The sequence below is a fragment of the Ochlerotatus camptorhynchus genome, unplaced genomic scaffold (genome assembly GCF_037179485.1).
Source record: "Ochlerotatus camptorhynchus isolate MF236.1 unplaced genomic scaffold, CSIRO-AGI_Acam_v1.1 ptg000167l, whole genome shotgun sequence".
Taxonomy (NCBI): Eukaryota; Metazoa; Arthropoda; class Insecta; order Diptera; family Culicidae; genus Ochlerotatus; species Ochlerotatus camptorhynchus.
The window spans coordinates 2,696,060-2,723,472 of record NW_027040657.1 but is presented as its reverse complement, the minus strand read 5'-3'; the positions used below and the strand labels follow the sequence as shown (position 1 = coordinate 2,723,472).

At 40.0% G+C, this 27,413-nt stretch overlaps 3 protein-coding genes and 1 long non-coding RNA gene across 4 annotated transcripts in view; 3 read left to right on the top strand and 1 right to left on the bottom strand.

Annotated features, from left to right (window-relative positions):
• cta (Guanine nucleotide-binding protein subunit alpha cta) overlaps positions 1–3,635 on the top strand; it is a 64,985-nt gene extending 61,350 nt beyond the window's left edge. Inside the window, exons 4-6 of the mRNA XM_065222362.1 lie at positions 1,269–1,400; positions 1,478–1,617; positions 1,688–3,635. Coding sequence (XP_065078434.1) covers positions 1,269–1,400; positions 1,478–1,617; positions 1,688–2,045 — 630 coding nt within the window. The 3' untranslated portion in view covers positions 2,046–3,635. The remainder of the gene's footprint in view (positions 1–1,268; positions 1,401–1,477; positions 1,618–1,687) is intronic.
• Positions 3,636–3,645: 10 nt separating this feature from the next.
• Positions 3,646–10,169, top strand: LOC135701539 (uncharacterized). The gene is made up of 3 exons (XR_010517625.1): positions 3,646–5,637; positions 5,747–5,869; positions 7,166–10,169. It is a non-coding gene; the product is annotated as an uncharacterized LOC135701539 (long non-coding RNA).
• A 5,149-nt stretch (positions 10,170–15,318) lies between these two features.
• Positions 15,319–18,671, bottom strand: HemK2 (HemK methyltransferase 2). Its single transcript, XM_065222356.1, has one exon. The coding sequence runs from the start codon at positions 18,650–18,652 to the stop codon at positions 17,990–17,992; it is 663 nt and encodes a 220-aa protein (XP_065078428.1). The 5' UTR covers positions 18,653–18,671; the 3' UTR covers positions 15,319–17,989.
• A 7,154-nt stretch (positions 18,672–25,825) lies between these two features.
• On the top strand, positions 25,826–27,368 carry Cdk1 (Cyclin-dependent kinase 1). The gene is made up of 3 exons (XM_065222360.1): positions 25,826–25,939; positions 26,051–26,215; positions 26,279–27,368. Exons 2-3 carry the CDS (start codon positions 26,067–26,069, stop codon positions 27,024–27,026), a joined length of 897 nt encoding a protein of 298 aa, XP_065078432.1. The 5' UTR covers positions 25,826–25,939; positions 26,051–26,066; the 3' UTR covers positions 27,027–27,368.
• Positions 27,369–27,413: the final 45 nt, after the last annotated feature.

The following is a 27,413-nucleotide window of genomic DNA, read 5'->3' as shown; positions in this document are numbered from 1 at the left end:
CTAGACAAGGGTGCCCAAGGGTATGCTGGAGGAAGCTGGGATCGCTTCCCGTCCGGTCTATTAATTTTTCGGGATGGAAAATGTCGCGTATTCCTTGGGTATAGGATTGTACAGGCATATAAAGCTCTCAATCAAAATGTGGAAACGCTTCAAAAACACTAAGTTGAGAGCTAGCAAAATATGCTATAAGCAATAAGCTTAAAATGCCATGTAGGTAGTAGTAATACAAATGGTATTTTAAGGTAACAGTTTTTTATCTGTCGCGGATTTCGCGGATCAAATTTTGAAGATCTTTGAACATCCCTGCATTTGGAACATGGTTTTAATTTAGAAATTTTTAACTTGGATTCAATGTTCGTCGTAGTAATCATTCGATCTATAATAGTTCTACGGTAGACATTCTACTTAATGACCCAGAATCTTTTATTACAAAAACCAGCAGTAGAACCCACCATTCTCAATTGAACTCGATAATGAGCTTAACATGCGACTAATGGTACCTACGTTTATGTATTATATTCCAATCACACCAACTGTCAAGCAGCAATAAAAGTGCCCAAGCTTTGGCGTTTTCATATCTCAGTTCAATTATCCATTTAATCTCCGTCTAAGTTTCCAACCAATCTCCAATGTATGCCCGGTACTCAGTAAGTCCCACGTTTCCATACCGTATTGCACCACACACCATAGCACACGACGAGCTAGCAAATCCCATTAGGGCGTTCGATATTGCGCGTGGGAGATTCTTACAAGTGGGATCAAGCAATTTCAACTAAAATCCATAACAAGCCCGTCGTATGTGTACGAACAGATATCTAGGTGTAACGGTTCGCGTGTACTAATGCGACACTTGAATTGCATCAACCTGTGCTTGCTTGCCACCGACGACCGCCACCTTATTTGAGCAGCGATTATGAATGAATGTTTTACGCTAGGTAGCTGTTGCTGCTGCTCTGCTTAATTTTAAGTGCATATGGAAATCGTACGATTTCTCGAAATAATAATGCTTCGAGTCTCCCGCCACGACGCGACGACTGGCCGTAGACCCGATCCATGGAAACAGTTTAACACCAATGCAAGATTAATTAAGGGCGCTAACATGCAGATCCAATTACACCACCAGCACCGTCAACAAACTGGTTCCGCCCTTCTTATGTTCGTTTTCTGTTTTTGCGGTTCAGCATTCAAAGACTCTTTGGATCAAAATTCGTATCAAGTTCTTAATGCAATTCTTTAATCGAATTTCTGTTTCTCTTTCTTCCTTACAGAGTGATTCTGTTAGTTATTTCTTAGACGAATTAGACCGGATATCAAGGTTAGACTACGTTCCCACACATCGTGATATACTGCACTGTCGCAAAGCAACCAAGGGTGTATTTGAATTTACAATTAGAATACAGGTAATAAATGTGCTTACTGCAAATTGATAATCAATCCAAGCTGTAACGTCTCGGTCCATTTGAATAATCCCTTGCAGAACATTCCATTCGTGTTTGTCGATGTTGGCGGCCAGCGGACGCAACGGCAAAAGTGGACCAAATGCTTCGACTGTTCGGTGACGTCGATCCTGTTCCTAGTTTCAACGCCCGAGTTCGATCAGGTCCTGGCAGAGGACAGGTAAGCATGGCCCATTGGCCTCTCAATTATATGCTACATAATTCACTAAACCCGCCTTCGCTTCCAACAGGAAAACCAATCGTCTCGAGGAGTCCCGGAATATCTTCGACACGATTGTAAACAACACCACGTTCCACGGTATCTCGATTATCCTATTCCTGAACAAAACGGACCTGCTGGCGCAGAAGGTCAAAAACCCGGACACCGACATCCGCTGGTACTATCCGCAGTTCACCGGCAATCCGCACTCGATTCTGGACGTGCAGAACTTTATCCTGCAGATGTTCATGAACGTGCGCAAGAATACCAAAACGCCCATCTATCATCACTTCACCAATGCGGTCGACACCCAGAACATTCAGGTCGTGTTCAGCTCGGTCAAGGACACGATCCTGCAGCGAAACCTATCGGCACTGATGCTCCAGTAGTGGGACACTGGCCGGAGAAGCGCGGTTCATACAAACGGGTGGTTTCTGTTGATTATTATTATTAGCGGTTTAGTTTTCGGTTTCTCTCGCCTCCGTTCGAGTGACCTTCCAAAGCATTCGCCACAAGTATTTGTTGATTATTGGTAAACTGCAGAACAGTTTTTCGTAGGCGCGATAGCACGGTGTAATTTATTTTCGCTCTTATCATTGTTTTACGTTTCCTCTAGGAGAGATTTCAGTTCTTTTCACACAGAGTGTTGCTTAGTGGAAAGATGTTGGCACACTCGCATGAATAGGATGGAAATTCTGAATTTCCATCACCGGATACAGAGTTAGGCTAAATAGGTTAGCGAAAACAGTTACATAGTCGGAAAAGGTAGAAGAAGGATTACTGAGCAAAATGCTTGTCTGGATCGGAGCAAATGAAATTTGATGAAAAATGAAACTAGTACGTAACATTTTATAATAGTAGAACAATACAGTTTAGAGTGTATGCCCATAAGAGAAAAATGGTTGTATGTGATTGAAAAAAAAAATAGAACGATAGTTGATGAAGGCTGCCAGGACAAATCTACTGAATCTCTTCCTTAAAATAACTGCCATATTTACAATTTCTATTTTTTTTTTTTTTGCTTTTGGTAACTAACTATTATTATATGTTCTCTTTAAACTCGCGAAAATCATAATCTCATTTGACAACTTGTCACACAGTATCATTCGATGCAGATTCACAGATTAATTGGAATTCCGTCTCTCGGGTAATTATTCCTATAGATTCCATAGATAAGCGGAGGCAAAGTAGAATGTAGCCAAACGAACTGTCACTTATAGCGAATTCGTTTATTATTCAGTTCCAACCTGGATCGGGTATCAAGTTTGGGTCTGCTTGGTTTCTGACAAACGTCAGTTTTCTCGTTTGTTTTTAAAACCTAGCTCAGGTTGAGGTTCGCACTGACAAAAATTCGGTTTCTCACCCGATAATAAACGAAATCGCTATTATAGTGTAGCCAAACGAGCATGACGTTATCATGGTGTTTTTTGCGGGGGAAGTATTGTAATATTATGACCACAAAACGCTTTCCACATTCCGATTTATTTCGGGAAAAACGAAAGAAGGAAACCACTCCTCGATTCATTGTTGCAAAGATTTGCTTTGCACTTTTTTTATTAATTACTTTATTTGTACAGGCTCAATCGAATAAACTTTACAGAGCCGAGTTATAATTTTCAATTTACATTATTAATGTCTTATATTTAAAATTTAAAGTTAAAGGAACTGGACCGAATACTCGCGGTTGTCTCGAGGTTAGTGGAGATTTACATTTTTTGGATGGGAAAAGGGAGAAGGAGGTTTGAAATGTGGTTTACGATACTATAATCCTAAAATATGAACTTATTTCTATACATCTTGAAATTGCTTTGCACTTCATTTTGAACTTTTGCGCACGAAAGAAAACAAAACAAAACAAAAGTGCACAAAGAAGAGCTCTATGGTGACATGAACATTTTTCACGAACGCCAGTAAGTTCATGTATTTTTCATGGTTGTCAAACAAACTGTTTTGGGCCTCCGCTTATCTATGGAATCTATAATAGTTACCGAACCAGACGAACTAGGCTACATTATTATTGAGGTTTTCTTAGATACTGTGCTTTTTTCCAAGCAGCGAAACAATATTCGCAGGCATATTAGTCGAAGCAGATTTTGCGGTGTTCTCGGATCTAACACGTTTCCCGAGCAAAGTTAGAGATCAAATTGAAATCAGAATTTGCTGTTATGATGTAACTTAATTTGAATACTCCATTTGATCTCATTTTGGTTGACTTAACGGTTAGCACAGCAAAAATGAGAGCAAAATTTTACACTGTTGAATCAAACGGAAAACTAATTCTGCTTTCAATGAAATCAATTTGATTACTGATTTTGCATTCATAATGTTTGACTGAATACGGGCCTGTCGTAAATGGTTAGCATCCATGCTGCTCACGCTGAAAGATTTGAGCTCAAATGTCACCTCGGGCTAGTCACGAATGACCTAAAATGTGTTAAACAAAACAAATAAACAATAATCGTTAGTTCAAGGACAGATGAACTAAAATCAAGTTTTAAACAAGAAATTAACAGCAGAACTTCAAGTTAAGTTGCTTTGAGTTAAAAAGTCTTGACTGCATAATGATAGCACAATATGATATCAGACTTCTGTCGCGACAATTGAAATCAAAATGAGTTTTCATTATGATAGGAACTGCAAACTTTAATATCGATTTGCTTTCATTTTGTTAACCGACTTTGCTCGGGTTGTGATACCATTCGGGTCATCCGGAAAGGCATTTCAATGAAATTCTTTATCATGTTGTATTGTTATTTTTTGATAACTCACCAGAGTAATTTATTCCATTTAATTTTTGATATAATGAACACATCACCCAAGCAACAGTTTAGGTTTTACAAATGCGTCGTAGACAAATGCTGTAAAACCTTGATAAAACTTGTAATGTTACTTGGGCGCTTTTGTAACGTTTATAGTATTGAAGACTCACTTTTCTATAATTCATGAATCGTGCGGAATTTTTAACTGATGGATGCATTAATTTAGACATGTGGACAACTTCGCTAGTGATCTTGACTTTCTTTGGATAGTTTGTGTCCTAGCAAGATTACGGTGTTATCTGTTACTAGGAGCAACAGAAATCTACTCAAAATCTGGAGTTAGAATGAATCGATTTATTGCGAAACAATGTTTCAATTACAACAAAAAAGATAGACGTCTGGAGTGACAAATTAATGTAGCATACAAATTAAAATTGCACCAACTCGAACGTTCTCATTCTGCAAGTATATCGACTCGGAGCGTCCCGGTCTTGAAATTTTTGGACACTCCGAGTCAATCGCTTACATCGATGATAAAGGATCAAATTACACGATCGTTCTCATCGAATCCAGTTAATTATGCTGACGAACAATATCGTTAAAGTAGATGTTTGCCTATGAGGAGGTCTGAATTGAGTTGATTTTAAATTTGGTTGGACCAAATGATGATCTTGATCATCACAAGATCCTGGAAAAACGAGTTATTTTCGGATTTTTGTAAGGAATGTGCAGATGGTTATTATTTAGTTATCACTTTATTTTATCTGGATTACTGAGCATTGATTCCAACGACGTGGCATCCATGCCGTGAGGCAGAACCTAGCAAGGTGTTTCACCTCGACTGCGATTATTGCTTGTTACTCTCGAAATGCGAATTGTCAATCTGAACATTTTGATTGATCCAACCAGCATTATGTTACTTTCGTATTCAAAGCACTTCAACGGAGGAGGGTTGTGATGCGTGACACGTTTCATGAATCGTAATGCTTAGTAATCAATTTGGCAAGGTTTCCATTGGGAAAGAGCACTTTACCTCCCGCAGCCGTTTATTCTTGTTTATTGTTGTTTTACATCAACAGACTGAATGAAGCCCCATTGATGTTAACCTTATCAACTATAGTAAAACAATGCATTCAAGCATGGTCATAACATAAAAAAAAACATTAAAAGAACATATATATTATAGTCAGTTACTCCTGCCGACGAAACCCCAAACCGCACCGTAACCCAAGCAACACAGATCCATCAAAATAGGTTGCTGCAACTTGATTGTGACTGAAATAAGGTGCATACAAGTAACAACTACTATTAAGTGACAAGTGTGCTGCTAGGGAAGCTCCATCATTTGTGCGACGTAGAATCAGTCTTAGCCTAAGGTTATTACGAAGCGGTCGGGGTTGAACATTCAGGTCAATTTGCCTCAGGATAGCCTCGCAATATGTCCTTCCTAAAGGGTGTCCACGATGAAATTGCCACACACAAAATTGATTCGCAAAATTCGAGTTTTCATCCGATTGCCATCAAATTTTCAGGGATTGAGAAATAACTATTAAACTTCATTTTACCATTTTACTCGTATTTTATTTACAGTCCATACGCAAATGCCCGCACCTTGGCCTTAACCCCGGCCATAAGATTGCACAACCTGTGAATCAACCGTTTTTTGCATGTAAACCCATACTTTCTTCAGTTCCTCGACTGTCTTCACTACCTTAGGTCGTTTAAGAAGGTGCTGCTTCATAATCGCCCAGTACTTCTCGATGGGGCGGAGCTCCGGAGTGTTGGGAGGGTTGAACATTTTCGGCACGAAATTGACCTTATTGTCCGCATACCCCTTCAGCACGTCCTTGGAGTAGTGGCATGAGGCCAAATCCGGCAAGAAGATTGTTGGGACGTTGTGGGCCTTCAGGAGAGGAAGCAGCCGCTTCTGGAGGCACTCTTTTATGTACACCTGTCCGTTCATCGTGTCCTGGGTCACGAAAGGTGCACTCCGCTTCCCGTACGTGCAGATGGCTTGCCAAACCAGGAATTTCTTCGCAAATTTGGACATCTTCTGATTGCGGACATGCTCCGGAACGCTGAACTTATCCTTGGCCGTGAAAAACAGGTTGCCGGGGATCTGTTTGAAGTCGGCCTTCACATATGTTTCGTCGTCCATGATGCAGCATTCAACTTTCGTCAGCATGTTGAGGTACAACTTCCTGGCACGGGTTTTGGCGGACTTGTTCTGCTTCTCGTCGCGATTAGGGGCCTTTTGTACCTTGAACGTTCGAAGCCCAGCCTTAGTTTTGACCTTCTGGACAAAACTTCGGCTTAGGTGCAGCTTCTTAGCCACATCCCTAACGGAGGCGTTCGGATTTCGGTTGAAGGCCCCAACTACGCGGTTGTGATTTTTGGTGTTGTACGGAATACTTTTTCCTTCACTTCTGGGCTTCCGATCGGTGGTCAACCGTTCCTCGAACCGCTTAATCACTCGCGACACTGTGGAATTCGCGATTCCCAACGTTTTAGCGATGGAACGATGCGAGAGATCCTTGTTCTCGTGATGAATGCGCAAGATTTTATCACGCACGAGCTGTTCTTTCGACTCCATTTCCGCGAGTTTTGATCACAGGACTTTAAAACTTGCAGGATGTAAATAATGCAGTATGAACTAAATCCACCCAAATTTTCATTAAATTCTACCCAACGGTTAAAAAGTTAGAGCAATTTCATAGTGTGGCAATTTCATCGTGGACACCCTTTAGCAGTATATCGGCCACGGTTAGGGCTCTGCTTGTGTCTCTTCTAGTCCGGAGAAGTTCTAGGTCGGACCAAGGCAATCTACGCAACGTAAAATGAAGAAAGCGGCGTTGAACAGATTCAATTCTCTCGGCACTGTTGTTGTAGTTTGAGTTCCAAACCGCTGGTATTGTATTGATCAAGCGTCGATCGAACAAGTGAACAATAGAGATATTATAGACAGTAGATATCGGTGAAGTTTTTAGCTATCCTAAACATGAACCCTAAAGTTCTTGACGCCTTATCGACAACATATGCAATGTGTTGCTTGAATGAATGCTGCGAATCCATTGCCGAGCCAAGCAGGTCATAGCTAAATATTATCGGTTGTTGTTTTCGTGAGAACGTAATAGCGGAGCATTTGGCCTGGTTCACTACCATTCTGTTTAAACTGCACCAACTAGCGAATACATTCAGCTAACGTTGAAGAAAGTGACAGTCAGCAATGGAGTGGATTCGTAGGAAGATTTTGAGGTCATCTGCATATGATAACCGAGGAGCTTCGATGACCAGATGCACGTCGTTGAAGTATACTATAAAAATCAACGGTCCGATTATAAAAATCAACGGTGGCGAAGAAGCTAACTGATCTGCAATATCCTATGGCAACCTTTAGTTGGCAACCGAACCAACTCAGAAGATTACCGAGCCTGCCGAGTTTAGCAATCGCAATAGCATGGTATAACTTGTCGAATGCTGCGGATAGGTCTGAAAAAAATAACGTCCGTTTGAACCCGATCCGACATGCTTTCGGTTATATACGATGTGAGACACAGCAGATTGGCGGTTGTAGAGCGGCCGACAGTAAACCTATGTTGATCAGCACTCAAATACTGCTTACAATGGGACAGCAACGGTTCCATAATCACTAGCTCGAATCGCTTCGAAACGGCACTTAACGATGTAACAGCTGAACGGGAAACATGTGCGCAAATTTCCAGCAGGATGGAAATGTGCCACTTGAGAGAGACATGCGGAACAGGCGATGAAGCGGAATTAACAAGCTAGCAATTTGTCTCTTCAAAAATACAGATGGAACTCCATTAGGTCCAGGATTGCAGGATGACTTGAGCAGAGTCGCGGCCTTAGAAATCATCACATCAATTGCACCCAGCGTTTGATCATTTACTGGAACGTTCTTGACAGCCAGGTTATTATGGTCGTCAGTATCTGAACGGTGGCAGCAACTTCTCCGTTGAATTCTATAGACGATGGGAGGCCGGATTCCCTGCGTTGCTCGTTCAAGTAGTTCCAAAAGGATTTCGGGTGTTGCTTAACTTTGCGCTGGATGCCTCGTTGGAAACTTGAAAAGCATTCACCACTGATTCGCTGGTACATGTGATTCAACCTCACATAATGTAGTTTCAGAGGAAGCGTGCGATACTTCGTAAATCTTTTCAATGCTGTTCTCTTGATTGGCTTCAACCTGCGTAGCTCTCTCGTCTGGCAGGGAAGGTGAGATACTTTGTGGTGAGTTCTTTTCGGGGCGTGCCTGCCAATGACATATGCCAAGACATGTGAAAAGGTTTGCGCTGCAGCCTCAATGTCATCTGGATCAAGGATGTTCTCCCATACATTTATGATGCTACGGTGATCAGCTTTACGGAAGTCATATGAAATCGTCGAAATCACGCACGAGTTTGTCCTCAACAGTGACAATTAGAGGAGGGTGATGTGGAACTAGCTTAGTTAGTGCACAAGGAGCCGAAGAAATTAATGGAGCCCTGTCCTGTGTGCTCACGAAGCAGAGGTCCAAACCACAGACAAACAGACGTAACACTTCATTGTGTATCTTCGTTCACGCATTTAAGGCACCGACGAACCGACATGCCACTGGAGCATTTCATTTGTCCGCTATTCGATTTGTCAAATGAGCGGTTCAATCTATCAAACGGGCGATCAGATCTGTCAAACGAGGTGAGACGCAAACCAAGTCAATATAAACTTTACGTGTGTACGTGTCCTTGCTTACGATATGACGCGATCGGATGAGTAGATGGCGGTAGTGTTTAACGTATTTTAAATATGGCGTCTTGGGCAAGAATTTGAATGTGGCTTCTATGAGCTGTCACGTCGGTTCGTCGGTGTTTAAGGGTTGATTTGAATATTATCAGTTCCGCGAACTACTCGCCGCAACGCTGACATCGGATCACTTTGACGTTTCTATACATTCTATAGAACTTTTATGCAACATTGTTGGCAAGTTAGCGAGCAAGCTTGTTTTCCACGAGAAGCCCGTGAGATGTCGTTACTGAGGTCCTTTGTTTTGAGATACTATGTTTTCAAGAAAAACTTTTTCAAAGAGTTACATCTGTTTGTCTGTGTCCAATCTACGACCATTTTCGTTAACTACATGGTTAATTTGAGAAAACGTTGCTGCGCTGTAGTTGTCGGGAAAGCTAATAGCTCCTGCGTGAAATGTAGAGCTACCAGGATCTGGATACAGGAATGCGCTATGAGATGGACTCCACCAGCTGCCTCCCTGTGTCAGTAGCATTGGTGCTCAGCACGGAAAACAATGTACAGATAAATGTACAAAACAGTGATGCCGGTTTAAACTGGATTCTTCCAGTTTGTTTACCAATCCAGTCATCCAGTTTTTTTTTAGAATTCATCGATTTGCCAGCAGGCATGAAAAATGCTACGCTCGGCTCATTTCAAATTCGTGAGTGAGGCTCCATCAAGCCTGTCTGGTTGTTACGCCTTGCACCAGAACTACGAATTATATTGTTTTAATATACCAAACGTACTGATTCTGTAGTATCTAGACACGCCCGATTCATTTGAAATGCATCCGATTGATATTTCACGTGTAAACAACGAACAAAAAGAAGACCAAAAAAAAAATGTCCGCGCGTAATTCCACTCTCACAAAATTTGCGAACAAAAAACAAAAAATCCCGAGGGTGTATTTCCACGGCGTAACACCAGTGTTGGCAGTTCAAAGAATGGAAGATCCGGGGGTTAACAATATGTAAGAAATTATCACGGTGTATGGAGATTTTAGTGATGCCGAGGGGCAATTCACTGCCCTCAAGAATGAATCGAAAATACGTTTATTAAAAAAATACACAAAAATTCATCATTACTCGTCATTACTAAACAAAATGCAAAAAAATACAAAATTCGGAAAAAAAATACAAAAATATTCGACGAATAATAAAAATACACGATAATTCGTCATTTGGGCGAAAGAATCGAAAATATGTACAATCAAAATGCTGAATTCGAACAAAATGCGTAAATTTATTATTTTGTATTTTAATCCGAGCTCGAATCACAAAACAATGCATTAATGAGTAGAATTTCGCCCATTTTTAAGAAAAGTGCCTTAAATCATTTATTAAATAAAAAAAAACATTTTGAGTAGTTGTGAGCCACAAATAAGTAACGATTATTCATTAATGCGTAACAGATGCTTATTAATGCGTAATGAGCGAGGTAAGGGGCTGTTCATAAACTACGTAGACAATTTAGGGGGGGGGGGGTATGGCAATTATCCGCGGCCCATACAAATTTTAAAAATTTTGTCTGGACAATTGTCTACGCAGGGTTTGGGGGCGGAGAAACCTAAAAAAAACTGTCTACATAGTTAATGAACAGTGCCTCTTTTCTTTAAAATGGGTGAAATTCTACTCATCAGTGGGTATTTTAAAGTTAGCGTGTGTTGTGCATTTGTCAAACAAAACGTCAACATTGTGAGTTTGATCCGTTTGATCCTCGGTTCGAGTGGTAAACATAAACACTGAAATGGCAGAATACACTTATAACTGATTTCCAATACATTAATGCATAAAAATACACTTTTATTTTTATAATACACAAAAAAATACATATATTCAAAAAATACAAAAAATACATTATTACACAAAATACACGTTCATTCGATAAAAAATACTTCAATACGTTCATCAATGCGTTGGCCTGAATCGAAAATACACAAGTGAATCGCCCCTCGAGTGATGCATGATGATAGATTACACTATTAACTATTTGTCAAGCTTATAAAATCATCCAGAAAATGGAAAGTCGTGAAATAGGATTAATTTTTAGGTCATCAAAATTCGGAAGCGATTTTCTCGATATGTTACGCCCTTTTCAAATGTTAGTCTAGGCATGTTGTTACCCTCCGGATCTTCCACCCTTTGAACTGCCAACACTGGTGATTACGCCCGGACATTTTTTTTTGGTCTTCTTTGTGTTGGTTGTTTACACGGGAAATATCAATCGGATACATTTCAAATGAATCGGGCGTGTCTAGATACTACTGGTGCAAGGCGTAACAACCAGATGCATCATAAAATTGAAAGTTGGAAATACGCCATGTAAGAAGAAGCGTTTTTGATGATTTGAAGTGATATTTTCTTCTTCTTTTTCGTGTTTATCGAGTAGTGTGTGAACTGTTCTCTCTGTATGTGGGAAAATTAGGTTTGTTTACATTTTGGCTCTTCCGCCCCTTTCAAATGTTAGTCTAGATGTAAGAATTTATCAGGGCGTATGATGTTTTCTTCTCAATTTCTCGACAAAGAAAACTTTTTTTGAGTTTTTAGTGATGCATGATGATAGATTACACTATTAACTATATGTCAAGCTTATAAAATCATCCAGAAAATTGAAAGTCGTGAAATAGGATTAATTTTTAGGTCATCAAAATTCGGACGCGATTTTCTCAATACGGTCATTTTGGAATTACGCCATTTTCAAATGTTAGTCTAGATTTGAAGTCGTCGATGTGAACGAAGGCAAGCGGAGTGAGTCGCCTGTTCGTGGGTTACTGAAGGTTTTTTTTTACTCTTTCTTTGCCTCGTCCTTTACACTAAGGCTAGTTAACTAGCTCCACCAGCTCAACCAACCAGCGCGAATTTCAGTTGTTCCTGAAAGTTCATGCTGGTAGATGCTGACGTCCTGTTTACATTATGCTGGTTACCTTTTAGTACACTGCAAATAAAATTCACGTAATATTCACCTGAAAAGGTACGTAGATATTTTCCATCGAACTTTTCAGGTGAATATTACGTGTTTTGGAATATTTTTTTTTTCAAATGTGTCATATGAAAATCAAGTGATTTTCACGTAAATTTTATTGGACGTACCGATGGACGTCAAATTGGCTTCACTTAAAAGTTACGTGATTTTCTAGTACATTTCACTGGATTTTGCAGTAATGTTTATGTGAATTTATGGTAGATTTCTTTGGTTAATTTCTTTATTAAATGTATCTTAAATAATAATCAGGCCCATTCTGCGCCGCGAGTGAGGTGAGGTGACTCGCTGTCACTAGTGAAGTCAGTTTATGTGAGGTGATTCTTAAGTTGATGTACTCGGAGAGCCACCTCACATGAGGTGACTATTGTTACCTCACCTCACTCGCGGCACAGAACAGGCCTCAATGCATTCTAGTTAAATGTTCTTTTTGACCAAAGGCAAGCCATAAAAGAACAATTCACGTAGATTTGAATAAAAGTTAACTTCATTAGTTGGATTTTTGCTTCATTCTTAGTTTATTTCTTAGTTCTTAATCTGTATCAAACCTATTCTTAATTCTATACATATAAAGACCGTTAATACGGTGTACGATGTTCAGCTCCGGGAACGACTTCTAGGGTGTCACAAAGAGATTCACTTCCGGGAATACTCTCAAGGCTTGGAATTTTGGGTGATATTATTGTTGCTCTATGTGCCTCCGTTGCTGACCAAGGCACTTATAATCGCTGCTTTCTGTATAAAAAACGGAAATTTGCAATGGGTTTATTGTAAAATCATAAAATTTAGACACTTACATTTCTGTTTCGCCAGGAAATGATAAGCTAGAAGAGGACATCATAATTCCAATTTACGTCCGCTTGTTGTAAGCACTCCTGTAGGTCTTTGTATGAGCTTGTGAGGAGCTCAAATAATCCGATTCCACACTCTACAATTCATAGTACAATGAATTATAGAATATTCAATTATAAATTAATTACACTTACGCTCAAAAACTTCAAAAAGACCGTCTGGTAATCCCAAATCACCTAACAACAACAACGAACTCACACTTCTTTCTGTCGTCATTTTGAACTAACAAATATGCAACGATAATTTTCACACCAAGAGATCACGTACAATTTACGTGAATTTCACTTAACATTCACCAGTTATGACACTTGACTTCGACCAGTCAATCTAATGGAATTTATTACCATGTCATTGAATTTCATATGCATTAGGTGCTTTTTATTGGATTGCTATTTTTGAGAAGTTACCTGAATTTTCAGGTGAAATTTACGTTCCTTATTGGTTCAGTGTACAGTTCTAGTACACTAGCGTTAGTGAACCAGCGTATATGTAAACACCACATTACCTAGCGTTGCACTATGGGCAAAAATGGGTCCAAAATTACCCAAAATTCAATATCTCAACAGCACGCTGAATTCCGGCCATGAAAAACGACTTTTCCGAAGGGAAATCGTCTGGGAAATCGTTGCACGTGGTCACATAGACCGGAGAGTCTTTTGGGTATGTGTTTTGGACCATTTTACCCCATTTTCCCCTTACTTTTTAGAGGAAATGTTTTTTCACAGCTCTATTTTTCGTAAAACTCAAGCACTTTTTGCATGGTTTTAGAATACTATGTCTTTAAACAACAGTTCATGAGATATTAGGAGAATACGGGGTACACTTTATAGGGTAGTAAGGGGTAAAAGTGAAAATGCAATCAATGTTTTTTAATACAAAATCCATTTTTTTTTAATATCAGAATTTTTTTTTTCTGAAAAATACTTTTAATTAACTTTCATTTGGTATTTTGAGTTCCGTCATCGGCCAAACAGTTCAAAAATTATAATTTTTTGAAAAAAAAATGGAAAAAAAAAATTTTTTTGACCGCCTAATATATAAATAGTGTATTTGACAAAATAAAAAAAATCGGGTCTAATATGTTGCGATAAGGAACAAAACTACCAATTTTTACAAAATTCTTAGAACCACTATATCGTTTTGCTGTATACAGAAAAAAAGTGAAAACTCTTTTAAAACAGATAGCAGTAAATTAAAACTTATTTAATCCCAATTAACCTTAAAATTTCGAAAAAAAAAATCTTATTATTGCAGGCAACCTTTGGGGTCATTTATACAATCGCATCGTTCAATATTTTTATGAATCAAAATAAATTTAGCGTGGGTTCACTTTTACCCCTTACTCCCCTATAAAGTGTACCCCGTATTCTTCTAATATCTCATGAACTGTTGTTTAAAGACATATTATTCTAAAACCATGCATAAAGTGCTTATGTTTTACGAAAAATAGAGCTGTGAAAAAACATTTCCTCCAAAAAGTAGGGTAAAATGGGGTAAAATGGTCCAAAACACATACCTACGAGGCTTTCCGGTCTATGAGACCACGTGCAATCGATTCCCCGGACGATTTCCCTTCGGAAAAGTCGTTTTTCATGGCCGGAATTCAGCGTGCTGTTGAGATATTGAATTTTGGGTAATTTTGGACCCATTTTTGCCCATAGTGCGTTGGGTACAAATTGTATGGATAGAGCTATTAGTAAGCAGTCTTGCAATCTCGTTAACTTACAAAAGAAAAGGTATTATTTATCTTTTAAATTTGTCGAACCTCTTAACGGAATCCCTTTATGAAGAGCTTTGAGTGTGTTGGTTTATTTCCTTTCAATTCCGTTATAATTGCTTATCTTTTGACAGATACGCGTATTTCGTCTACTACTTGCAGACTTCATCAGTGCCAAGCAAGGTTGCAAAGACTCATTTCAGCTAAAACAATGTTTTTCTAAATTATGAAATAATTAGATGCCATGATCAAATTTTGAATTGGTAGGATACAAGAAGAGGTTGCAAAGAATGTGTTTGACATATTAAACCTGTTTATTTCACTTCATGAGAGTCACAATCAGCGATTTTTCACAAACTCACTCACTCACTCACTCACTCACTCAGCGATCAGCAAATCGCTGATTGTGACTCATAGAAAGCAAAATTTACAGGTTTTATGTTTCCAACGCATACTTTGTAACCTATTCTTGTAAGTTACAAGTAAAACATGCCATCATACCATCTTTTGGTTTTATTATTCCGAAAAACATTATTTTAGCTGAAATGAGTCTTTGCAACCTTGGTGCCAAGTACTCAACACCATTTATATTTCTACAACCAATTTCTCTGCCGTATCTGTATCGAATGATCCCTTTTATACATAATCAGTTTTCAATCTCAAATACACAGTTAACCTTAAAATCTCCTACCTGAAATGTATCTTTCCAAACCGATTAACTTTACAACCAGGGTTGTCTTTTCCAATCCACATATAGCATTTACTTTTTGAAACCAATATTTAGGCAATACCGTGAACCGTATTTGAACGATTAATCTTTACTCACATATGTAGGATTACCGGTTATTCAATCCTGATTAATGTGGGTGTCTTTGTGGAACACCTGTATAAAGAGAGAGAGTGAAGGATTAGTAATTTCCATTTAAGTAAATGTTGGACTAACATACCTTTCCTATCCCTACCAGTTGTAAGGACGTGGCCAGGACAATCCTTAACTGTTGGAGCGCGATATGTCTTTATCTGGGAGATAGTAATTATTTCCTACTTACTATCAGTCCAGTAATAGATATCCGTCTTGCTCTTAATAGTTTTGAATTCGTACCATCTACGATATTGTGCAACTTGTTCGATGCTAATGCTAATGCTACCTTATTTGCTTATCCTTGACAAATACGCGTATTTCGTCTACAATGTGCAGACTTCTTCAGTATCTTGTACTAATACGCGACAAGACATTGAAGAAGTCTGCACATTGTACACGAAATACGCGTATCTGTCAAGGATAAGCAAATAAGGTAGTTGAATTAAATGGAAATTACTAATCCTTCTCTCTCTCTCTCTTTATACGGTAATCCAAATTAAAAATAATCCCCGGTAATTTGCAAGATGAATCGGTCAAATTGACGGAATCCACGGTGTCAGTTCAGGCTCGATTTCATTACTTTTTTCAAACAGGAAAAAGTAAACCCTGATTAAACGCAGCATATGACCTTCTCCGATCTAGATACACCGTATTGAATTGAGGCAGAAACATCCACGCATACATCAACATACAACTACAATCTAATGAAACCAAAAAATAATTTTAACTAATCAGAAAACGAGAACAAATATGAAACAAACAACAAATCATGAGAATCTATTTCATCATAAGTGTATAACGAAATCGAAATGAAAATCTGCAACAAAACGAACTTTTTTTTCCGGTATAAGACCGTGTAGTGACTTGTAAATAATCACCAAATTGCTAACTACTAGCAGTAGACGAAAATCCGATAAACAAATGGAGAAGGAAATTATAATAACCGAATGGTATTACCACTGACGGGATACATAATAAAAAAAATACATAAATCAGCATTTACGCACAAAGAAGAAGTAACGCAGGAAATATTACAGTATACTCATCATCATTCCCCCCTCCATTCATATCCCACTCGAGGACTCACAGTTGATTGATTAACCAACGATCGGCTACCGTTATGGACGTTCTGCTTATTGGCTAGGAAACTTTCATTAAAAAAAAAATTAAAAGAAAAATGAATACATGTGTAAGTCAACTGAGAAATAATAAAGCTGCTCGTATTAAGACTATTATAGTGTGAAGGCTAATTTTGTGCCTTTTACTATTGTTTTGGACAATTCATTTTTTACTGAGTATATTGAAGAAAACTGTAAATTGAGCTTTCGAAAGCCAGAAGATTGATTGATACACGAATAAGACTTGATTTTTGCTTTATACAGATACATGCAGCTCGCGGAGCAAGTTTTTGGAACAATTTTAGAAGTGAGATTGTAGCTAGTAGTACCGATTTTTACAATTTATAGATTGATAAAAAAAAAAAAGAACTTTGTATGTCTCCTTCCGTTTGTGAAACCTATTGAATATTATAGAGTATCGATGTTGTCATGCGCACCAATATTATACACAGTAGGAAGTAGCTTATGCCAAATTCAGCAGCAAACAAACAAAAAGTACACCAATCTCCGTAAAATAAATGTAATACCTTCTCTATCGTAGCAGGGAAATGCCATTCGAAACAGTCAAAACATTTCTTCTCGATACATGCGAAGTAACGGACAAATTATTATCATTTGTTATAAAAAATAAAAATAAAAAAACATACATTTACGATGGCGTATCGGTTTGAGTTCAATTTAGCTAAATTCCTCCAGCAAATCCACGAGAGGTGAACTAACCATCACAACGTGCCATGAGCTCCAACTGTAGTATCACATGCTCTCAAGGTCCAAGCATCCATAGGAATGTGAAAAAGACAAATCAAAGCTGGTTGCTATGGAGATGCGAATATTTAATTTATTCTGTCTTAAAACATAAAGAACCTTAATTTTGACGAAATAAGTTAAACGGATTTCAAATTTTAACGCTACCTAATTTATGTTTTTATTAGTTGTTGTTCAATGTTACAAAACCGAATAATATTTGTATATTTGTGGAAGTAAATCAAGTATGTGTACATTCGAAGGAATAATTAATTAACAAACCACATAAACTGCATATAAAGCTATACGATTCGAAAGCATGTAAAATAATCTACATCATTATCTTAGAAAATGGTATTAAATCCAAAAGGTAAAAAGTAATTTTCTTTTCTTGTGTAAAAGCTTTTTTTATTTTTCTGTATGTTAAGTGTATATACAACGTTACAAAAATCTTTCTACAATGTAATAAATACTTTACAGTGAAAATGAAAACAATAAAATCGATAAAACAATAATTTTATTTTCTACTTATTTTTATCACAAACAAATGCTCACCCCTGATTTTCCTCTCTTTAAGAATTTCCCCGGTAAAACCATTCTTCTCCAGCAATCTGATGACGTCCAACGGTTTATTTTCCTTCACTAACAGAAGGTAAAACACGCCATCCTTGGATATAATTCTTTGTAAATCCCTCAAAACCCTCTTAGTTACTACCATCCCGTCCAATCCACCAGCCCAGGATTTAACCAAGTTGTGTCTCTCTTCGCTAAATTCCCCAATCTGTTCTTCCAGCTCTTGGCCGGCTTCACCGGATGTCGGAACATAAGGCGGATTAAACACCAGCAAATCAACGCTCCCGTCCCTAAATCCTGCCAGTAGATCCATATTTAGTACCTCAACCGGACAACAATTCAACCGACTGGTCCGCTGGGTCATCCGACAGGCATGAGGATTTATATCAACCCCCAAACAGTGGCTGTTACCGATTCCGAGGGCTCTCGCCAGTGCAGTAACTACGATTCCGCTGCCCGGTCCGATTTCGACGCATATCAAGGGCTGCCGTAGCTTGATCGCTTCCAGATCATCCTCCAGTGCGTCCAACAGGAGGAAGCTGTCCTCGGCCGGTTCGTAAACATTGTCGTAATCTTCCGGGTCGAATTTGTATATCGGAGTCTGCATTTTTATGCTTCTGTTTACATAGTTTATGCTCAAGGCAGCAATGTGTCAGTTTCGCATCCTATAAACATCGCAAACTGAAGCGGCGCGTTTGGAACACTAAAACATAGAATTATTACCCGGTTGTGAAAACAAAACACGGTTACACACTTTTTTAAGGCTCCTCAAAACTATAGAAATACTCAGAGGGAGAGATGGGCGGAGAAAACAAAATTCAATTCGGCAGCAGGGATTTGTACCTACATTATCTTGCAACCCTTGCTATATCCAATGTACGTGCAAAATAATAATTGAGTGCATCGCAATGCCATTAATTATCCAATTAAGATTAATTAATCAATAGAGTTAGAATATTATAATTGATTATAAAAACTAGTTGAACTTGAGGATCATACGATAAATAGAGGTGATTGAATTTCTGTTCGATTGCAATACTCTCAAATTTAATCTAGTAAGAATAAGAAAATATCGGAAGAATTCTAATGGGAATGTTCGTTTGGCTCTGATTTTGACAGTTCATTTGGTTCTGTTAGAGTAAATCGGTAACGCAGTGTGCTGATCACCTCCTTGGAGACCGAACGTCACCCCTAGCAACCTAAGTTTTCTTAAATAAACAACGGTGAAAAACTTTTCATTCCTGTTCAAGACTCCACTCAAGCTAGTCGTTAAATAAAATCCATTCTACTTTTAAACTTTGCTGTTCCGGTTCTTTCTAACAATCAAGAGGTTATGGGCGACTCACGCAAGGATTTGGTCCACGGGATCCCGCAGTTCTCGGGCACCGGTTTCGACAATTGGCAATTTCGAGTGGAGAAGTATCTGAAGTCCGTGAAGCTGTTGGATATCATCAAGAAGGATCCTCCGATGGAAGCGGCCGAGCTCACGAAGTTCCAGGAAGATGACGGTAAGGCGGCGTTCCTGCTGACGTCATTTGTTCATGACGATTTGCTGCATTTGGTGCGGGACAAGGAGACGTCCAAGGAGATGTGGATGAGCCTTGAATCCGCCTACGCCAAGAAGTCCGTCTCGTCGCAGACATTCGTCAGGAAGCAACTTGCGAAGCTACGAATGATGGAAGGTTCGTCTGTGAAAGATCACCTGAAAACCTTCGAAGAGCTGATCCGACAACTGAAGCTGGCCGGAGCGAAGCTTGAAGAGAACGATATTGTGTCCCAGCTGTTTGCTACCCTTCCCGAGTCGTTCGATCCGTTGGTTACGGCACTGGAAAATCTAGGTGAGGAAAACCTAAAACTGGATGTTGTTCGCGAGCGCCTTCTTGCCGAGGAGCTCAAGAAAACCGACCGGGCAGCGGATTCCTGCCAAGAGAAACCTGCAGCATTCCAAGGATCGAAGCAGAAGCCTGGTAAGTTCACCGGAAAGTGTAACCGTTGCCAGAAAAAGGGGCACAAGGCCAAGGACTGTCGTGTGAAGTTGAAGACAGATGGGCGCGCTGAAGCTAACGCTGCTGCTGGAGGTAAGGCGGTGGCTTTTATGACCGGGATATGCTCCCAAACAAAGGACGAGGGAGCAGTTTCCTTTAAGCTGGATTCCGGAGCCTCGGACCACCTTGTGAATGTGAAGCACTGTTTCGCCGACCTCACGAAGCTGAAGCACCCTGTCGTCATAAACGTGGCGAAGGATGATCAATCCCTGATTTCCCGGCACAGTGGCACGATCAACGGCGTCAACAAGGAAGGTAACTATATCAGCTTGAAGAACGTCCTCTTCGTACCAGATCTTCGAGCGAACTTGCTATCTGTGAAGAAGATGGCAAAAGCGGATCTTGATGTCACATTCACGAAAAAGGAAGCGATCATGAAGCAAGGTCGTGACCTGATTGCGAGATGTCCCATGCGGGGCGATTTTTACGAGCTCGATCTCCGTGTCGATACGGTGGCGGCCAACATGTGTGGAGCTGTGACTGGTAACCTGTGGCATCGTCGACTGGCTCACTTGGGGAGCAAGAGTTTGCAGACACTCGCGAAGCATGGCATGGTAACAGGTATTCCCGAGAAACCAGATAAATTGGATTTTTGTGATGTTTGTGTTCTCGGAAAGCAGTGCCGAGAACCATTCACGGGTACTAGAGTCCGTGCTACAAGACCTCTAGAACGAGTGCACTCCGATGTGTGCGGTCCAATTACACCAGCGGCTTGGGATGATTCTCGGTACTTCGTCACCTTTATTGATGATTACACGCACTTTGCAGTAGTATAACCCATCAAGAAGAAGTCCGAGGTGTTCCAGAAGTTTCGAGAGTACGAGGCCATGGCGAGTGCCGCTCTGGGACATTCGATTTCGAAGCTGACTGTCGACCAAGGGCGCGAGTATTGCTCCAATGACCAGCGTGATTGGTACGTTTCCAAGGGGATCCAAGTCGAGCCAACCGCAGCGTACACACCACAGCAGAATGGAGTGTCCGAACGGTTCAATCGGACAATTGTCGAAAAGGTGCGTGCGATGCTGATTGAAGCCCAAACTCCGAAGAATCTGTGGAATGAAGCGGTTCTAGCGGCGGTATACCTGACGAACAGAAGTCCAACCACCGCGGTATCTGATTGGAAGACTCCTGCGGAAATGTGGACTGGTCACAAGCCGGACGTTAGTAAACTACGTGTGTTCGGCTGTAAAGCATTTGCTTGGGTGTCCACGGCACAGAGGAAGAAACTGGATCCGAAAAGCAAGCCTGCTGTGATGATCGGCTATGCGCCGAACGCCTACCGCCTGTGGAACAAAGAGAAGAAGCAGTTATTCCTAGCCAGAGATGTCAAGTTCGATGAAAACAGTTTTCCGTTTGCCACCCAGATCCGTGACGAAACTCCTTTGGTTGTTGCTCCGTACGAGTTCGAGGATCAAGATGAGGAAGACGTGCAAACCCCTGAACAGTCCGTTCAACCCGATGAGCCGCTGGTGGCTCAACATGACGACATCCTGACTGATGATGAAGAAGGCGAGGTTGAAGACGACGGTGTTGAAGAAACCGGAGCGCTCCCTTCGCAACTAGACCGTGGTTCAAACCTCGAAATGGAAACCCCGAGGCGCAGCGAACGGGAGCGCAGACTCCCCGGTAAGTTGAAAGAATTTCTGGTTGGAAAAATTTTCACTGCCGCGCAATCCCATTCTGCAGATGTTCCCCATAACGTTTCCGATGTACTATTTGACGGTTCCGTTGGACGAGATGAGGCCGAGCGTTCGATCTTCGATATCCCGGAGGCGTACAAGGAGATCGCTGGACGAGCCGACGAAGCTCTTTGGCAGCAAGCGGTCCGTGAGGAACTGCAGTCGCTAGCGGACAACCATGCTTGGCGATTGGTGAGATGCCCTGCTGGTGTGGTTCCGCTCAAATCGAAATGGGTCTTCAAGCCGAAAAAATTGTCGACAATAAAAATGATTGTTATAATGTTGTACCCTTCCGAAAACGGCAAAACTGCTACCTAGCTGTACAATGAATGTACATAATAAAATGGTGTTACAATGATTTTTATTGTACTTTTCATTTATTTTATTGTTAACATGATTCGATCACGAACAATAATGAACAACTCTATTACAATAAAAATTGTTGTTACATTAAATATTGGTGTGTTTTCACTGTGGGTTACTTCACGAACAATAAAAATAAATCTGATTGAAGCATGCAGACTATGAGAGGGTCAGCAACACTGCCAATGTAATCAAGATAGGCGCTGCTCGTATGGCTCTTGCTTTGACAGTTCGTTTGGCTCTATTCGTTGCCAAGTCAATTGAACGCCTACGACCAGATCGGTTTGAGTTGAACTCAACTCTCCTGCCTCATCTAAATCCCGCTTAATGCAGACCTTTTCCGTGCAGTCAATAATCATACAATAATAATAAAAAAAATCCACCACTTGAAGATGTCAGGAAATAACTCTCAGGTGGAAGCATATTTCATGGGCGATTCTCTCCAGTTGAATGCATTGACTTATCAACGACGCTCAACCACCAAGGAGACGTGACCTAGAGAGATCGAGTGCAAGGGAGTTGGCCTCCATTTCTCACAAGTTCCGGATCGAATCTCAATCCATAACCAGTAAAAAAAGGACTCACCCGTAACAGACATACCACCCCCTTCCCTTCCCGGGGCGATGTTTTATTTTTTGATTTATTTTTAAAGTCGATAAAGTAGATCTGTCAAGCCAACACATACACTCTAAAGTACACTGTTATTTTTTTCAATCAATAAACTCGCCAACCAACAGTAAAATAACAATAATATATAATGTTATTGAAAAAACATTATATGGGGAAATCACGAAAATTTCATTGTTAAGATACTTAACAACCCCCCTTTTTTATTGTAAATTTTCCACTTACCATGAAATTTGCTGTTTTGTACAACATAAATCAAGGTAAATTTATTGTAGACGTAACAATATAAATCATTGTTAAGACAATAATTTTCGTCTTATTGTTACATTGTTTTTTATTGTATTTTTGTTGTTATTTTTTTTCGGGTTGTAACTAATTTCGATTAATTTGATTGACAGCAAAATAAACTCAATAAATTCCTCCATAAAAAAAATCGTAAACAGTATTTAACCCGGCTTCAAAAGAAAGCTGTGTAGTGATTATTGGATAACCAGGAAAGCACATTTCAAGCGCCACATGTGAAAAGGGCATACAAGCTTTTTGTAAACAAATCTTTGTAGGCCCTTTTCTCGCCAACCGACGGTCGCTCACGCAAACCAACAACATCATCGGGAAGGGGAAAGCTTCCCCTACCCGCTAATGTTAAGGGTTTGCGTTGGTGTCATATGAGTGGCGAGAAAAGGGCATAAGAAGGTTTGTTTACAAAAAGCTTGTATGCCCTTTTCACATGTTGTTCTTGATTTCAAGTTGACACACAACTAAACAGCAGGATAACAACTGTATAGAAGCGTTAATGGATATGCAATAAGAGCTTGTCCTAACTGTCCCAACAACCAAAATCAGCTGACTAAGATCGCCAGATTTGCTTGTATAGAGGTTGAGTAAAGGTTTCCTCATATCCTATAACGTTTGATTACAGCTTGAGGCTGTATAAATGAAATGAGTAAAGCGTTTACATTGTGAACATTGTTAGTTGGGTACCCAAACCATGATTTCAGCACCGATGAGTATCAGTCTACCACCACAATGCTCGGTTTTCTCCGCCGAAGCTGCAGCCATCTTTGTTGCTGTTACAACACCCTCGGACCGGCCCATACTGGTGCTATCCGATTCGTACAGCGTGATACAAGCCCTTATATCTGAGACCCTGACTCACCCCTGGATACAGGGTATTGTGGAGGCCACACCTCCGAACACGATGTTTTTCTGGATCCCTGGGCACTGCGGTATCCCAGGAAATAGCGAAGCCGACAGCCTGGCTACGGGACCAGAACGTGGTTTCTCGTCTTAGGACAGGCCATACAAGGATCTCACATAGTTTTGGTGGGACGCAGTTCCACAGAATGTGCTACGTTTGCAGAACCACTGCATCGGTGGAACACATCCTATAGCTGTGTCCACAATACCAACAACTACGGGAGCAGTACGCACTTCCTAACAGCATTAGGTACATACTGAGCGACGAACCTTCCATTTTAGCGACAGTTATTTATTTCCTTAAGGACGCTGGGCTATACAACAACATTTAGGTCCTTTAAACATTCTTTTGGCTGACGGGACATTTCTGCCGGACGGGGGATTACCCCTCCTACGGTGGAGCTCCGATCTCGTTCAAAACCCTACATAACTTTGATGTACCAGATTTTTTTTTTCATTGCCTGTATTGTTAGTATTTTTAGTGGAACCTGTTTTAATTGCTTCTATTTGAGTACATGTGAATTGTAAACGAACTCCGTAACAAAATTTGCAGGTAGAACCCCCTAAATTTTGAATTCAGCGTCTCACTTGCACTCGTTCTTGTTGTCAAAAAAGGGACGAGAGATTGGACCCAATGATATAGTTCAGCCCAATAAGTTACTTTTGAGTAAATTGCAGATTCTAAAATTTACGTGAATGAAGCTTAATTTTGGGTAGAATATATTTAAGAGTAAGTAATTTTTGCTGGTGTTAAATAGAAACTACTATATGCAATTTAACCAAATTTGAGTTATTGGGCTGAACCCATGAATTGAGGGGAAAGTACTTAATTTTGAGTAGTTTTTCATCTCCTTGTTGTTTCTGCGTGTAGTAGTTACGTTTACGCCTGTGTGTGCACTAGCAAATCAAAATTATTTTACTCTTTTATAATAACGCATTGTTACCCGTTACGGCTGGGAGTGGGGGTGTGGGTTATGAATGTCTCGATTAGTTATAAGGGTGTTGGTGGAAAAAACACACAAAAATACGTAAATGTGTACACCTTGAAACTAAAATACACTGGAGTCGCTTTTTACGCGGTTTTTTTTGTACACGGTTTTTTTACGCGGTTTTTTTTACGCGGATTTCGGAATTTACGCGGTTTTTTTACGTGGATTCCGGAATTTACGCGGTTTTTTTTTACGCGGATTTTGGTTTTTTTTTACGCGGATATCAGAAATTACGCGGTTTATCATTATACACTAGAGTCGCTTTTTACGCGGTTTATCATTATACACTAGAGTCGCTTTTTATGCGGTTTTTTTTACACGGTCTTTTTTTACGCGGTTTTTTTTTACGTGGATTTCGGAATTTACGCGGTTTTTTACGCGGTTTTTTTTTTTACGCGGGACGTATCATCCGCGTAAAAAGCGACTCCAGTGTACCATAGTAAAAATACTCAAAAATACCTCTAAAATGCTTTGTACTCGAAAAATAAATTTCATAATGAATTGAATACACTTTAATACAAAAATACGCAAAACTTAAAAATCCATATATACGAAAAAAAAAAAATACATAATACACCATTTCAAGTCGGGTAGATGAATCGAAAATACCCAAGTTGAGAGCCCCTTTTGCCATTTTTTTTTTGCGTTACGTACAATTCGATGAAGCCCTTTACCGCCCAATCTGGGTAAACTTAATCTATATATGGATTCTCTGATCTTAGCGTGTCCGTTTTTCAGCGACGGGTTGTTTCTTTAGCGTCGAGTGCGTGCAACATAAAACATCGCCCATGGGTCCCATCGTTTTCCTTATATATTATCTGTCACGCAGCAGTCGGCGCGGTTCAAATTTACTTTCTTCGTTCAAACATCAAACGTCCACTCCACAGCATAACGAACTTGAAACTGACAAAAATCCCGCTAGAAATTTGTTTACTGGATATTATTTCTGTGCATTTTTGTGTAAAATTTCGTAAAATTAACGTCAATTTCTGCGGTAAGTGGGTTCGATTCGAATTGTTGGGTTTGTGATGCTAATTTTGTGCTATATTTTGCCGTTGGTTGCGTTTTGATTGGTGATTGACCTTAACCTATTTTTCGCCCTCAGGAACCCAGGATTCGGGATGGAGGATTTCCAGAAAATAGAAAAAATCGGTGAAGGGACGTATGGGGTGGTTTACAAGGGTCGTAATAAAGTGACCGGACAGATTGTGGCCATGAAGAAAATCCGCTTGGAATCGGAAGATGAGGGAATCCCTTCAACTGCCATTCGGTGAGTGAAATAATTTGCGAATGTGTTGGTGTTAACGGTTGATTTGTATTGTCTTCTTTGCAGCGAGATTTCTTTGCTAAAGGAACTAAAACATCCCAACATCGTTTCGCTGGAAGACGTCCTGATGGAGGAGAATCGATTGTATTTGATTTTTGAGTTTTTGTCGATGGATCTGAAAAAGTACATGGACACGTTGCCTCCGGAGAAGATGATGGATTCCGATTTGGTGAAAAGCTACATGTACCAAATTACGGCTGCGCTGTTGTTTTGCCACAGAAGACGAGTGCTGCATCGGGATCTAAAACCGCAGAATCTGCTGATCAACAAAGAGGGACTGATTAAGGTGGCGGACTTTGGATTGGGTCGTTCGTTTAACATTCCGGTCCGTAATTACACCCATGAGATCGTTACGTTGTGGTACCGTGCACCGGAAGTCCTGTTGGGATCTCCCCGGTATGCATGCCCTGTGGATGTTTGGTCCATTGGTTGCATTTTTGCCGAAATGACCACACGCAAGCCACTGTTCCAGGGAGACTCGGAGATCGATCAACTCTTCCGTATGTTCCGGATCTTGAAGACTCCGACGGAGGAAATTTGGCCGGGGGTTACCTCTCTTCCAGACTACAAACCGACGTTTCCATGCTGGACACAGAACAATCTGGCCGGTCAGGTAAAAAATCTCGAATCTGCGGGTCTGGATTTGCTGCAGAAGTGTTTGATCTACGACCCAGTTCACCGGATTTCGGCGAAGAATATTCTCGAGCACAAGTATTTCGACGGATTCGACCGGACAGTGGCGCCTATCGTATGAGGGGATTGTGTCGTTGGTAGCTTAACTTATTAATCTAGAGGTATTCCATGTTTCTCTCTCTCTTTTTTGTATGATTTTGAGGAAGCATTTCCAGTAGATGGATGCTAAGGAGGATGTAAATATTCCACCCAGCAAGAGTCTACCCGTTGTGAAGCGTCTAGTGTTTAGTTGTTATAGGATCTTTAGATGTAAATACAGACGGAGACAAACAGAACGACTATAATATCGAAGTTCTATAAAACTACCACAAAGGACAATTTTTCCATTTTGCTAACCTTTACAATAATGATTTTCTTTTCGAATAAGATTTTTCGGTATAATAAATCGTAATTATAAGCAAAACATTCGGTTGCCTTTCTTAAGTTTTAAAATTTATTGGTTCCTAAA

What these genes read in the sequence shown, in the direction of transcription:
- HemK2 (XM_065222356.1), bottom strand. Translation starts at nt 18,652, where the DNA reads ATGCAGACTCCGATATACAAATTCGACCCGGAAGATTACGACAATGTT.
- Cdk1 (XM_065222360.1), top strand. Translation starts at nt 26,067, where the DNA reads ATGGAGGATTTCCAGAAAATAGAAAAAATCGGTGAAGGGACGTATGGG. An exon ending in ATCCCTTCAACTGCCATTCG is followed by an intron (nt 26,216 to 26,278) that starts GTGAGTGAAATA and finishes TCTTCTTTGCAG; the next exon opens with CGAGATTTCTTTGCTAAAGG.